At 30.7% G+C, this 14,153-nt stretch overlaps 1 protein-coding gene across 1 annotated transcript in view; it reads right to left on the bottom strand.

Annotated features, from left to right (window-relative positions):
• LOC132735609 (uncharacterized) overlaps positions 1 to 12,480 on the bottom strand; it is a 34,534-nt gene extending 22,054 nt beyond the window's left edge. The window contains exons 1-11 of the mRNA XM_060722584.1: positions 12,298 to 12,480; positions 10,332 to 10,487; positions 9,853 to 10,068; positions 8,740 to 8,976; positions 8,283 to 8,499; positions 7,586 to 7,815; positions 6,602 to 6,736; positions 5,360 to 5,500; positions 1,887 to 2,027; positions 1,246 to 1,389; positions 505 to 642 (exon numbers count right to left, since the gene is read on the bottom strand). Of these exons, the coding sequence (XP_060578567.1) occupies positions 505 to 642; positions 1,246 to 1,389; positions 1,887 to 2,027; positions 5,360 to 5,500; positions 6,602 to 6,736; positions 7,586 to 7,815; positions 8,283 to 8,499; positions 8,740 to 8,976; positions 9,853 to 10,068; positions 10,332 to 10,487; positions 12,298 to 12,364 (1,822 nt within the window). The 5' untranslated portion in view covers positions 12,365 to 12,480. The remainder of the gene's footprint in view (positions 1 to 504; positions 643 to 1,245; positions 1,390 to 1,886; positions 2,028 to 5,359; positions 5,501 to 6,601; positions 6,737 to 7,585; positions 7,816 to 8,282; positions 8,500 to 8,739; positions 8,977 to 9,852; positions 10,069 to 10,331; positions 10,488 to 12,297) is intronic.
• Between the last annotated feature and the right edge of the window lie 1,673 nt (positions 12,481 to 14,153).

Below are 14,153 nucleotides of genomic sequence, written 5' to 3'. Positions count from 1 at the left end.
AACCCAAAATAAAGACCGTTTAAAGTGAAATAAGAGTCATTTTTTATTGACGCACCTATAGTATAACGCTAACAATTAGCGCGTCTTTACACTATGTTTGTATAACGCTAATGGCTTCACGTCAAAATATATGCACGGTCGTGCAATACCATATTTACGGAGTCGCGAGATCGGCACGGGTGTGTGATAAAGAACTATCCTTTACATTTCATTTTAGAACTTACCTTTAAATTATATTTTAGAATGGCATAAACATTACATTTTATTTCAAAATGGACAATGGAATTCAAAGATTTCAGTTTGTAATTTTAAAATGACCAATGGAAATTCTTCTTATATTCAGTTCTTCCTTGTACATTTTGCAGGAAGTTAAACTGATTTCAGGCGCCCGTCGGTCGAAAAACTAGCATGTACCATTAGCGCTGACCCAGTGTTACCGTAAACAAATGTCACTCACCCAAGAGTGTTTAATACCAAAGTATATGCTACAAAATGATCTCCTACCTTGATCACATTTAGGCGTTGTCTTGTACCCGGCTTCACAGCCACCACTGCACTCTCCATTTCTAGCATTACATGTTCCAGATAAACAGTGCCCGCACACTTCCACACAATTCTTACCCCAAAATCCAGCATCACATTCTTAAAATAGCACAAAGCAAATTTAGGTAAGAGGAAACTTATTTCACTACTATAAAGTCAGAATTAGCACAACACTAATTGTATTACCAGTTAATTTGCACCTGTAAAAGTTACTTAAATAAAACTTTTTTCTATAATGTTATGGAAACTCAAATGCGCATATCTCTTATTAACAATAGAAACTGAATTTCCTCCCTTAGATAAATACTACTAAGCATATATGTTCATTTTCTCTCTTTTTTAAATTTTATTTAATGTCCATTTAGTATGACTGGTGAACTTGTCCCTCAAACTGTTCGTTCGAGACCCGTCACGGTTTTTGGAAGCTATCATGACAAGCTAACTTACGGATGTTAGTGGTTCTACTCAGGTGCCAGTCCCTGCCTGATGTAATGCATTGAGGAGCACATACGAGTTAAGCTAGAAACCGCTTTATGCTAATAATAGAACCGATGTTACTTAAAACACTTGAACTATCAAAACACACAAACAAACAAGCAAGCAAACAAAAAACAAAACAATATCTAAAATACACCAAAAACAAACAAATTAATTTCGATTTAGTCGCGATAATTGCAACATTTTCCGGATACACATGTTTACCCTTTTCACATCGCGATCCTTCCCAGCCTGGCAAGCATCCATCAAGACAAGATCCATTAATATGATCACAGTCTGAGAAAACGCTTGCACAATTAACGCTACACGTGGATGAGCAGTTGAATCCATAGGATCCTCTTGGACACTCTATACAAATAAATAAATAAATAAATAAATAAATAAATAAATAAATAAATAAAATAAATAGATAAATAAAATAAATAGATAAATTAAATAAATAGATAAATAAAATAAAATAAAATAAAATAAAATAAAATAAAATAAAATAAAATACATAAATAAATAAATAAATAAATAAATAAATAAATAAGAAAATGTATATGCATCCATTTGTTTGAGTTAAACGGAGTACTAATAAAAATGCTGGAATTGTATGAATTAGCAGTATTTTTTTGTCATTAAATTTTTTTAAAGACAACCTATCTTTCTAAATTGTTTTGTTTCAATATTTATTATGGATGAACATGTTTTACAAACAGATGTTGTTTCAAGAAAATGTGCATATTTAATAATCAATATTTATGACAATAATTTCGGATCTATATTGCAACAATTCCTTTCGGTTATTTACATAAATATACAAACAGGCTTGCATAAAAATGTAAGAAAACATCTCCTTTTACTTGTGTCACATTTGTCGCCTGTAAAACCAGGGCTACAGCCTCTCTCGCAGTGTCCGTCTGTTTTTCTACACGCGTCTCCATCGTTACAGTTACCGCTGCATTCAAGCGTGCAATTCTCACCAAACGTACCATTGGGGCAATCTAAAGTTTTAACCATAATATGAGTGTTAAGTTTGTGTGCCAAAATACTTCATTTTTACATCATGTAATTACATAAAAATGCTGCGTATTTATTTCATTCCCCGTCAGTCACACTGTCAGGGGAGACAACCTTTGTTACCGGAAGTTACTTACATTGTACCATTTTTATATGAAAAGAACGATTATTCTTAATATATAAAAATGGAAAAAATGAAATAACAAAACGTGGAAATGCCGAAATTAGACATATTTTTTAATGAATTAAAAAAAACAACAACACCAAAATAAAAAAACAACAACAACAACCACAAAAATCAACATTGACATATGTTAGGCATATAAATGTTTGTTTGTACATGTTCTGATTGTAAAAACTTTTGAACAGACATTTTACTAAATAAATACATTGACATGAATTCATGTTTTGTTTGTGTATAATGAATAGTTATCTGTATTGTAGTACTTCGGTATGAATCATAAACGAAAGTTTTAAATATTTTAAAGTATTTCCGTGATGGGCCAATATGGTGTCACGATGTTATCACTATATCTTTATCTTCGTGCAATCAAATTAATTTTGAAGGTCGTTTATTTGAAATCTAGTTAATTCTTCCTTAATATAATATGTCGAAAAAGTAAATGATTTAAACTACAGGTTTTAGTAAAATGTATAAACTATATGTTTGGAAAGCTGCATTTCATATAACTTGTCAAATTAATTTGTTTTATTGTTATTCAAACTGCCAGTTTTTTTTTAAGTACAATATGTTATCATCCTGTGATTACCTGTAGTGTGTAGAGTTTAAAACGTCGCATGTTTTCTCTGTGTGTATTCAAAAAATGTTTATTTTACATTTCAAAAGAGACTGTATATTAATTACCAGCTGTTTTCAATTATCGAATTTGAACATGATCTATCTTTACATTAAATAAGAAACAAACAAAATTATCTATAGACGTCATAACACTAAAAGCTCCAAACAATTGATTATTCTGACGAGACAACATATTTAGACATTCTTATCGTGAGTATTATATACTTAATATATGCAAATCTTTGCTCAGAATCGGAAGGTGTCTCAGTCATGTTACATGCGTTATCTTAAAATCAAGCAATTTTAAAAGGATTAATTTTCATTATTTATGACCTGGTCAAATTTGTATGCTCTAAATTAATTGAAATATACAGTCAAACCTATGTAAAAGACCATAGATCCTGTAAATAAAGGCCACTTCCCAACAACCTTTCATTGAAATATATATTATAAATAGAACCGAGCAAGCTTCAAATAAAGACCAGTTTTCTATAAATGTCAGGTTCCGTATCCCCAAGAGATGGCCTTCATAAACAGGGTTTGACTATAGTTTGAAAAAATCATTTCTAAAGACTGGTGCTTTGTAACACCGCACTTTGGGGTCAAACGCACTTTGGGGTTCGACTCCAGAGTGCGTTACGCACTTCGGGGTCCAAGTTTGACCCAAAAGTGCGTTAAACAGGTACATATGCATTTTTTAACATCAGACAAGCGACCGCATTTTGGGGTCATAAAAAATCAATCAATAAAATGAATTATCATGATGTTTCAAATAATATATTGTAGTCAAAGCCAATGGTAAACAAAAATCAAGGTATTGAATAGAGGCAAAATATGTGAATTATAGTAGAATCGATAGGGATTTTAAATGAGTGAAGAACTTTCATCAAATAAAGAATTTGTATCAATTAATAAGCTCATAATATATTTTTCTTACATTTTCCATTTATTCCAAAGGATGTACACCTTTCATTAACTCCATTGTTTACAACTTATTTCATCATTTTCCCGTTTATTTTACATTTTCATAGACAAAGGTATAAATTCTGTGAAATCTTAATAAGACATTTCATTAAAAATTGTGCCTGATTATAGGTTGAAATGGTCATTTATTTAGCTTATCTAAATGTGACATTTAAGAAACTTGACTAGGTGTCAAATAATTCTTTAGAATTTTAGGGTTTCAATTTTGTAATCCTTATTAATTTCGAGGTATTTTGTTCACGATAAACCTGTTATTTATCACTGATGTAAATGATTTAGCAAAAATCTTCTCGCCAAAACAGTCTGACATGTATATATTCCACTAATCGACAGTCAGATTTATCCCAGACTGGATGGTGGGGTCCCGATCACCCTGATATTATAAAGATAACGTTATAAAGGCCCATTGTGCTATTGTGCTTTTATTTGTATTTCTTAAGTTTTTTTTAAATTTTGGTGTACGTCAATAGTATCAAAAAAGTAACCCATTTGCCAATTATCTGAAGCATCCTTTTCATCTGTTGCTTTTTGGCAAGGAGTACAGTTATAGTGAATTAGTATTTTTATTTTATATGGAAGTCAAATACTATATTGTTTATATTTTGTAACTTTTGTGATAATTTTTTCACATTTATCGTAACTTTATTCAGGTAACAAGTATCTTTAATTTCTCTGATACTATTATTTAAACATTAAAAATTTATGTTTGTCCTTTCTAAAGAAGTATGTAAGATTTCCCATTATAAAGCCTCTGGCGAACGGTTGTTACGGAGCTTACAAAAAACTTAAGTTTGTTTATAAACTTAATAATGTATTTGTAAAAATCACTATTTATAGTCTGGTCTAAAAACTGGACATTTCACCAGAACATTGCAATAGAGTATTTTATAGTTTCTTTTAGGAAAAAAATATTAACTGCATTTTATTTCATCCCCATCTTATCTAAAATGGGGCTTAATCTGGCACAAAAAGTTATCAAGTAAATGACTGACAGAACGTGATATTTTTGCAGCATCTTTTAATTTTAGGATACATTAACAATTTATGTACAAAGTACTTTGTTATATGGACACAATTTTAGATATTTCAGGTGGTAAAATTAATGAAACTTTCATTACTGAAGCATCAAACCACCATCTTGAACTCCATCTCAAATATTTCAATGTCGCAGATCGAAAATAAGTCAGAACTCAGTATTTAAGCAGAACTCAGTTGACACCTTCAGAACTTTTGAATCCAAAGTGCGTTGATATGTAGCATAATTACGCACTTTGGGGTCACTTTCTCGATTTTGACCCCAAAGTGCGTTTGACCCCAAAGTGCGGTGCGAAGTGTAACGCACTTTGGGGTTTGACCCCAAAGTGCGATGTTACAGTGCTTTCAATGAATGAATAGATTTTGACAGTGTTTTATCATACATCTGTCACATCACTTTTTGCTAACTCTACAAAATATCTAACGCTTCTCGGTGAAATATTAATCATATACAAACGATTGAGAAAGTTGTAAAAATTATATTTTAACATTTCATACCAGTATCACACAAAGGCGTATCCAAGGTACCATTTTGACATCCGGATTTACAATATCCGGTTACTACATCACATGGCTGAAAGTCTTTGCAGCGTCCACACTGGAGTGTGCATTGTTCTCCCCAATGAGTTTCGTCACAATCTATAGGAATATGTTAGCTCTATTTCAGAAATAGCAATAGCATTCATGCAGACAAAGGAATAAAAAAGCAAATAAATAAATAAATAAATAAATAAATAAATAAAATAAATAAATAAATAAATAAATAAATAAATAAATAAATAAATAAATAAATAAAATAAATAAATAAATAAATAAATAAATAAATAAATAAATAAATAAGTAAATAAATAAATAAATAAGTAAATAAATAAATAAATAAATAAATAAATATACGTGTAATATCTAACAAAGACTTATAGTACAATGTATATAAAGAACAATTCATGTATATTGAAAATGTATCCAGTTTTTAGAATTCGTTGCATACATACGATACATTTTTAAAATCAGGAAAAATGTATTAATGGAAACTATAATTGTTCCACTGGACTACCAATTCAACCCGCCCGCCCCCCCCCCAAAAAAAAAAAAACAACCAAAAAAACAAAAAAACAAAAAAAAAAAACACAAAATCAAAATGGTGAAATTATATTTATTTAACAACATGATTCGTTATGCGATGTACATCCGACAAGCTTGATATTAACCATAAAAAAATACAAAAAATCAGTTTTGGTTTCATTCTTAATGCTAATTTCAGGAATATGTTAGGAATTCCCCAAAAAGTATTTCAAACTACTCATCGGTTGGTTTCTGTTAACACAGAAACAAAATTGCGACTTTCAATTGCTATTTATTTATCAAGCATTCACATTTTAAAAACGTTTTATAATCATAGATCTTTTTGGTGAAAATTTTTTTTTTTATTATTGGAACAATTTATATTTATAAAGTTATATTGATGGCAGTTTAAAAGGGAGAATATAATGTAATCACATTAAGTGATCATAAAATTGTCAATAAAAATTCATTTCTAACATCGAATTAAAAAAAAGAATAAATATAATAATATATTTTTAGCTTAAATCTGAATTCATGACGTCATACATATTTTGGATGTTTGTGACATTGGGTTCCTTTAAAACTCAATTATCTTAACAACAGTCATAATTATTTATATGTTTGTCGTCTGCAAATAAATGTGAAGAGATATTGGACAATTAGATAATTGTAACTTACTATTTATACACTCTAATCCTGGACCGGTCCATCGTGCTTCGCAACCGGAAGTACACACCCCAGTCACTCTTTCTTCAAATGTCTTGCAATGACATTCTGTTAAACAGTTAAACCCGCATTTCCCTGCCGAGCATTCTGAAAACAATTTACCATACTAACTATGAAACAATTGCAGCCTCCCACTCCATTTTAGAATTATAATTAAACAGGATAAAATTTATTTGCGTTTTTTATTAACACAAAAATATCTACATTTTATAATTCGAAAACTGCCGAGAACAAGTGGATGAATCTGTTCACTTCTATTATTATTATTATTATTACTAAAACTCACATTTTGTAACTTACATTTCAATAAGTCAAGTAACTTAACAAAATAACATAATCGTGATATTGGCCGTGACAGAAAATTATTTTTTCCGTGATGTTGCCGTCACGGACATCACGGGGTTAAGTACATCTGCACGTAATGTATCATTCATTTCGTTTATGTGTACACTATCATTAAACAACTCACGCCTACCCTTATTTGAAAATTTTATGTTATTATAAAATAACATAACCCATTTCTTAACGAATTTACTGCTTAGATAATTCAAGATTCTGTATGTTGTAATTAACGCTGTTACAACACTTAAGTGAAATCTTATACACTGTATTATTATATAATTATGCTTCAAACATCGAAGACTATTTAAAATATGTTCTGCAAATATTTTTCCACATTATATGTAATCATTTAGATATATGCATTCATTTCTTATTGAAAAAAAATGACTTAGACTTTATAGAAATAAATTTCTAACTACCTCCCTTTATCAACATGAAAAGTAAATTCGGTAATATCTTTACAAATAATGCTTTTTGAAACTAATAATATTGGTAAATCTTCATTTGAGCATTAGAGTTATGCTAAAATACCATATAAATTGTGTACAGAATCTTTAATAACTATGATAATTTAATATTTTTATTAAAATTTACCTCCGTATATTTCGAGTTCACAGATTACTGTTGCATCCCGATTTTTAGGCCTCTCTAGTTTGACGAATTGTCCGGTCGCGTGCAATGAAACCTCCAGATTTGGTGGATTTTTACTATAATCCGAGTATGCCAACACGGCGTCCGTCGGTTCCGTTGTATTTGACACATATATTCCATAGTCTCGTATTCGTTCTGAATAAATATGAACCAAAAGAATGATATTCAAAAGTCTCATTTAGTGAAGCAATAATTATTATTTTCATAACAAATAAAATTACCTCATGTCTGCTGGTGAATAAAAATTATATGATTCATTATCGGTCAATGTGCATGTTGAAATGAATTGATTAATTGAATAGAAATATTTTACATAAAGTGTCTATGTGCATGTAAAAATGAACTGAATAGAAATATTTAATTATGTTTTTCCTTATCAAAATATTAAAATAAAACGATTATAACTATAATATTTAATCAATACGATAACAATATGCACACGTGAAATATTATGCAGAAACGACCGGACAAAACCATGGTTTTATCTCTTTCTATAACCATATCCTTTTTTAAAATTTCTAAAATTAAATATAATAAGAAATGACTTATGAGTTAAAATATTTACTCCCCTGCTTATTTGCTTATAAGCTTATAATAACTATAATGATTTACAATTACAGTTTTTAATTTGATCAAATACAAACCGTCATTGTATTCGGAGATTTTGATACGATTAATAAACGCAAGGTGGCCTAAATCCACTGTAACCCAATAATCGGAGGTACTCTGTATTGTAGAAAAACAATAGTCTAAAGAGCTGTTTCTAGAATCACCATCCACTACCAATGTTGCAGGATAGAGATCCTCGTCCATTGCCGCACTAAATGTAACGTTCTTCTTAAAAGCCAAATTGCGCCCTGCAGAATATTAAAGATGGAGAAAATGATAGAAGACATTTTTTTATGTTGTATGTTTCGTCAAAAGGAGATGTTGGGACATTAAATATCGAGAATGCAGAATATGATAGCAGGTGCCCAACAATTACCACATTGAAATACATGTACAAGTGCTCGTGACGTAAAAACGTTTTATTAGTATCAAATACATTAATTTTCTCTATGAATAAATGTAAGTATAACAAACAAGACATATCTTACCGCCGTATACTCTGACGTCACATAACACTAGCTGACTATATGTGCTTGCCAGTTCTATTCTTACGACATTTCCTGTCAGCGGTGTACCGCACGTGACATGGATGGATTCGTTAGAAGGCACGGAATTATCGTGCTGATAACACAGCTTAACTTCCGTTTCCGGTGGATAATATTTCCCATCCCCGGCTTTATCCGCTGGGGCAGTTTCTACTGTAACTTTGAATCCTTTGAAATAATCTAGATAATATAGCAAATGAAAATGTATGAATATATGTATTTACTTTTTTGCGTGACGTCGTTTGTGAGTGCTACTCATTATTGGTTACAGGACAGTGAACACGAGGTCCGCAAAACATCACATTAACGCATCGAAAACATACATTTAACAAGTGCTTTTAAAGCAGAGTGGTAATTTTACACCCCACCATTATCTCTTTATAGTTTAACGTTTTGTTTAGTGTTTTTTTCACACTTTAAAAGTTTGATTTTTTTTTATCAAATCTTTAAAAGGTATCTTTCACACAAGATCTGTTAAAAGTATGCTCGAATGTATAATTTGAACCATGAATTTGTTGTGATGAATTGTTATACGATATTATAATAATACTTTAAGAAACTGACATTATAAATTTAGAAACTTGCATCTGTCCGATTTAACATGGTTTGAACTTACTAGCAATATATGTTAGGTTATTGTAACGATTCATTTAAGAACAAATCATATCAATTAAAAGCTAAAACCAAGAACAAAGCTCTATGTCTTAAAAGGGGAGGGGAGGTTCAACTATATATCTGAAAGTATGAGGACAACAATTTCTTCAAAATGTTATGTTTACCAGCTGTATGAGTGGTACAGTAGGTAAATGAACTTTTGTTTTGAATACTAGCGTTTTATACATATACACTAAAGTACAGAAATTTCAAAAGTAGAATAAACAATTCTTAAATATGATTTCTTGCTGTATGCTAAATTATTCCCCCCCTGTTATTTGCAGACAAGAATAGCACTTATTGATACGATTTTTGAAACGCTTTCGATTTAATATTATTATTTTAATTTCCGTTGTCTTTTTTACCATAGAATGAATTATTAAAATCCAATAGTATACACACGTAAGTATTCTTCTTTGGTCAGAAATGTAATTTCCCATATGGTTTCAAGTTTTGGTGTTTGAACTCTCCACCATGGAGGTCGTGTTCTAGACAACCCAGCCGTCGCAATATTAGTATAACTACACGTTGCTTTATCGCCATCGTTGGCATAGTGAGCCCAAATATTTAACAGGACATTGTCTAAATGCCTGGCCATTTCTGTTTCCGCCAAATCGCCTGAAAGATGTGATAATATATGACTTCCGTTTGATGTGCCTTGCGTAAAATAGTTTTACAATTTTGTAAAAAATGGGTAAATATCGCTGTTTTTAAACATCATTAAATACCGTTGTTAAATATAACGATCCAATATTAATGTTGTTACAGTTGGTAAAACTCTGCCATAAGAAATGCATGAATTTCAAAGAGTGAACAGAAAATATACAGTCATAAGAACTATCAAAAAGCTAAAGTAAAAAACAACCTTATATTAAACTTACTGAGTTGACAGCCTGGCCCGTACCATTTGACGTCACAGTTGTTTTGACAATATCCGGTGTCCTCATCACACGCAGCACCATTTTTACAATGACACTGGTATTGACAATCTGGGCCAAATGTTTTCACGTCACCAGGACCTGCCGTGCATGCTCCCCCTGGAAAGAAAGAAAGTAAATCAAACTAATAGCATTTCAGGCCCTACATGTCGAGTATTTCCTAAAATTAAAAAGATCAAAGAAAGAATAAAATCAAAGACCATCGGGTTAGAATGTAGACACGTTTATCGCGTGGTCACCTTGACAAATGTTTGTTTTGTGCTAACAATAGAAAAGTTAACAGTTTCTTTATAATTATCTGTATCTCTAACAGAAGGAGGTTGCCGACCTGAGAACGGTAATCTACGCCAAACTGCACAGTTTTTCCTCATTTGGAAAAAATAAATCAATTACGGCACTTACTAGTAATTTCCACGTATTTTACCAGTCATTTTATATCACTTATCTTGCAAAGTATTTGAAATATAATAAACATGTTTGTACCAGTTTGTATAAAGGCTGCTTTGAAAAAGCCTTGAAGTTCATGAAAACAACACCGCAAAACGCACGGATGCAAAATAGATTTCAGATGAATCAAAAAGATTCAAAAGGAATTCAAAATATTTTAGTGCATATTTCTCAAAATTTATTTATTGATGTTTTTGGCTCATCTGGAGACATGCAGCTTTAAATTGATGCACAGAAAAAATGTTTGAAAACATTTACCTCCGTACTAGATTACGTTATGCGGAAAATACTGTGTAAATAAAGGAAGAACACACAATTTTAATAAAAAATTACTACATGAAAGCCAGCGAATCTTGAAAAGACTACTTTTAAATAAAGTTCGTGTTGCTTTAAAAAAAGAATATGTTAATGAGCAAATTTAATAAAAAAGTGAAAGAAGATGATTTGAATATTTACACTGCTTGATACTCAATTCTACTTTTGATACTGAATTCCTTTCACTTGGCGACGGAAAATGACAACACTCAAAACAGGTTATAACTGATTTTACGGTATAAGAATAAATAATTAAGATTGATCTACAATGTACTGAACCGTCTGAAAGGTAAGACTGCTATTGAACTAAAACAGGAAGAAGTAAGTACTGTCATAAGTAGTTAATCTTGCCCGAATATATTTGATTATTTATAAATCAGATTATGAACTATGAAATTTTTATCATTTGTTGAAAGTAGGTACATTTTGAAAAAAAAGAAAGAAAAAATGCGTTATTTACAAAATGGGTTGGATATGTTTAGCAAACGGGCATTCAGTTAAAACCATACGAACCTTTTGTAACTATAAAATAGTATCATTCCTTATATTTAATTAATCAATGTAAAGAACTCACATACATATAAGTTATTTGAATTAGTAACGAATTTGACATTTTACGTTATAAAACATTTAGACACGTTCGAACATTTTTTTAATTATAAATTGGAGCAAAGGATGTTTAACGATTTTAGTATTTAACACAACATTCAACAAACTAATATGACATACATAAATTCGTTAATGAACTTAATTATTTACCAGCTCTATTTTGATAACACCTCAAAGCTTAATTAGATCATTTTTGACTAAATGTCCATGACCTATTTAGTACTGGTGTCGTAAAAATCAGTCATTATGCAATTGAGGATAGAAACCTCTTGGCTGAAAGGCAAATTGACTACACCTCCGACGTTTATCCCTCAGCTTTTGACAGTGTTTTCTTGAGAAGGTAGGTAGAGATGAAGGAAAATGTGAATGATTATATACATGTTTTAACAATAATAACAATCGATTATCATAATTCTGATACCGAACCTATATTGGCCGGTGTTACATGTACGTTTTAACGCACTGTTCAAAGAAACACGGCTAATAAATCTAAACCACAAATAAATATTATAAAACAAACTACTAACAAAATACTTACCTGTCATATATATGTTGTCACATATTATCTTCAAAATAATCACAAAACAATAGTTTCTTAAACACATTTTTCACGTTGAGTTTAACACTAAAGTCTTGTTCCTATAAAGTAAGTTTCCGAAAAAAAATCTCACGCTGAACCAGAAACAGGAAGTTAAATTCGAGTGACCGGTAAACCGATTACTTTTGACCATTTCTTTGTACTTATTCTAATAGTTTATCAAATGTACATATACAATGCTTGACTTTCTTAAGAAGAGACGTTGTTGTCAAGAGGGTTTCTTAGGGGGAAGCGGATATGAAAATTATATGTACTCGTATATAGAGCAACTCAAAATTGACCTCCGTTCAAGGGTCATAAAGCGAACGTTTAGTTTATTCATTGTTCTCTCTTAGGATGACAGAATTATGAATGAATAAAAAATCATTATATACTTACAGAATAAAACTGCATATTTTTTATATAAATGAAATTTTAACAAAAAGCACACACTAATATAATGCTATGTATGGTGATTTTTGTGCTGATGTGGGGCGAATTTGAGGATGGGGTGGATGATGATGATGATAGCAGTAATTACTAGCACTATTCGTATCATATCAAAAGTATGATGACAATGATGATGATGATGATGATGATGATGATAATAATGATGGTGACGTTGCTGTTGTTGTTGATGATCATCCTTGAATGAATGGTTAAGACCACTGACTTGCGTTTCTTTGGGTTCAAATCCTGCAATTTGCTTTCATCCTAAATTTTATATAATCTCAGGTTCTACTTAGGTTGCACCATGGACCTAAAAATAATATTTTGGATAAACAATATTTTACCTTCCTCCATATCCTCCCCAAAAAGGGACTGGTCGCGGGAGGGGAAACAAAGATGATTTTAAGGCTGGCCCAATAATTCATTTTGATTTTAATTACTGTTTGTTATTTCACGCGACAAATTCTGAATATAATTATGTATAATTATGCATATGTCAAATATATGACAAAAAACTGTAACCAAAACAAAACATTTATCTTCTATAAACATCAACATCTAACGATTTATTTGCATCGTATCGTTACGTGAATTTCATCCCGGAAGTAAGGAGGCACGATCTTAAAAGATATTAAAATATCAAAACAGTGACGATTTAAAAGTGTCTAATTTTATAATTAGAATTTATTTTATTGGTTAAAACAAACAATATATACGGCACTATTTACCATAATGCATTATTTATGCAAGCGTATATCCTGTTTTAAATGCAATAAAAACGTGACTGTGTGTATAATTATTGCCCGTATTGACCAACATTAAGAGGATATTTAACGCTTTGTATTTCATCTGTGTTTTAACTAAAATATAAGCTTAAGTAAATTGCGGTAATAAAATCTAACTGAAGTTTAGTTAAAGTTAGTTTAAGACCGCACACAGCATCGTACATTTATTTTCCGCCATGACACATGCGACATTTAAACCCTGGATCTGTAAAGTATGAAAAGACACCCCCCCCCCCCAAAAAAAAAAAAAAAAAAACAAGAAAAAAAAAAACACCACACAAACACATGCACACACACACGGCGCACGCACGCACATGCACACGCACAAGCATTAATTTCGATAAAATTCTATCTAGATACTGTAGTGTTTATCATATGTACATGTTGAAATATAATTAATATATTAGTGCATTTATTATTGAATCTTGCAAATTTGTTTTCCACATTGTGTTTTCCTATCACTTTCTTTCGTTTAAAGATAGTGCTTTATATCTTGATTCAACAGTATATTGTATTTGATTAGTGATACAACAGGAGATTATTAATTAATTTATTAATACTTAAAAGATCATAATTTATTTA

Source organism: Ruditapes philippinarum, unplaced genomic scaffold, assembly GCF_026571515.1.
Source record: "Ruditapes philippinarum isolate M1 unplaced genomic scaffold, ASM2657151v2 ctg2852_1_1_1_1, whole genome shotgun sequence".
Lineage (NCBI taxonomy): Eukaryota > Metazoa > Mollusca > Bivalvia > Venerida > Veneridae > Ruditapes > Ruditapes philippinarum.
This window is presented reverse-complemented; position numbering and strand designations above follow the sequence as displayed.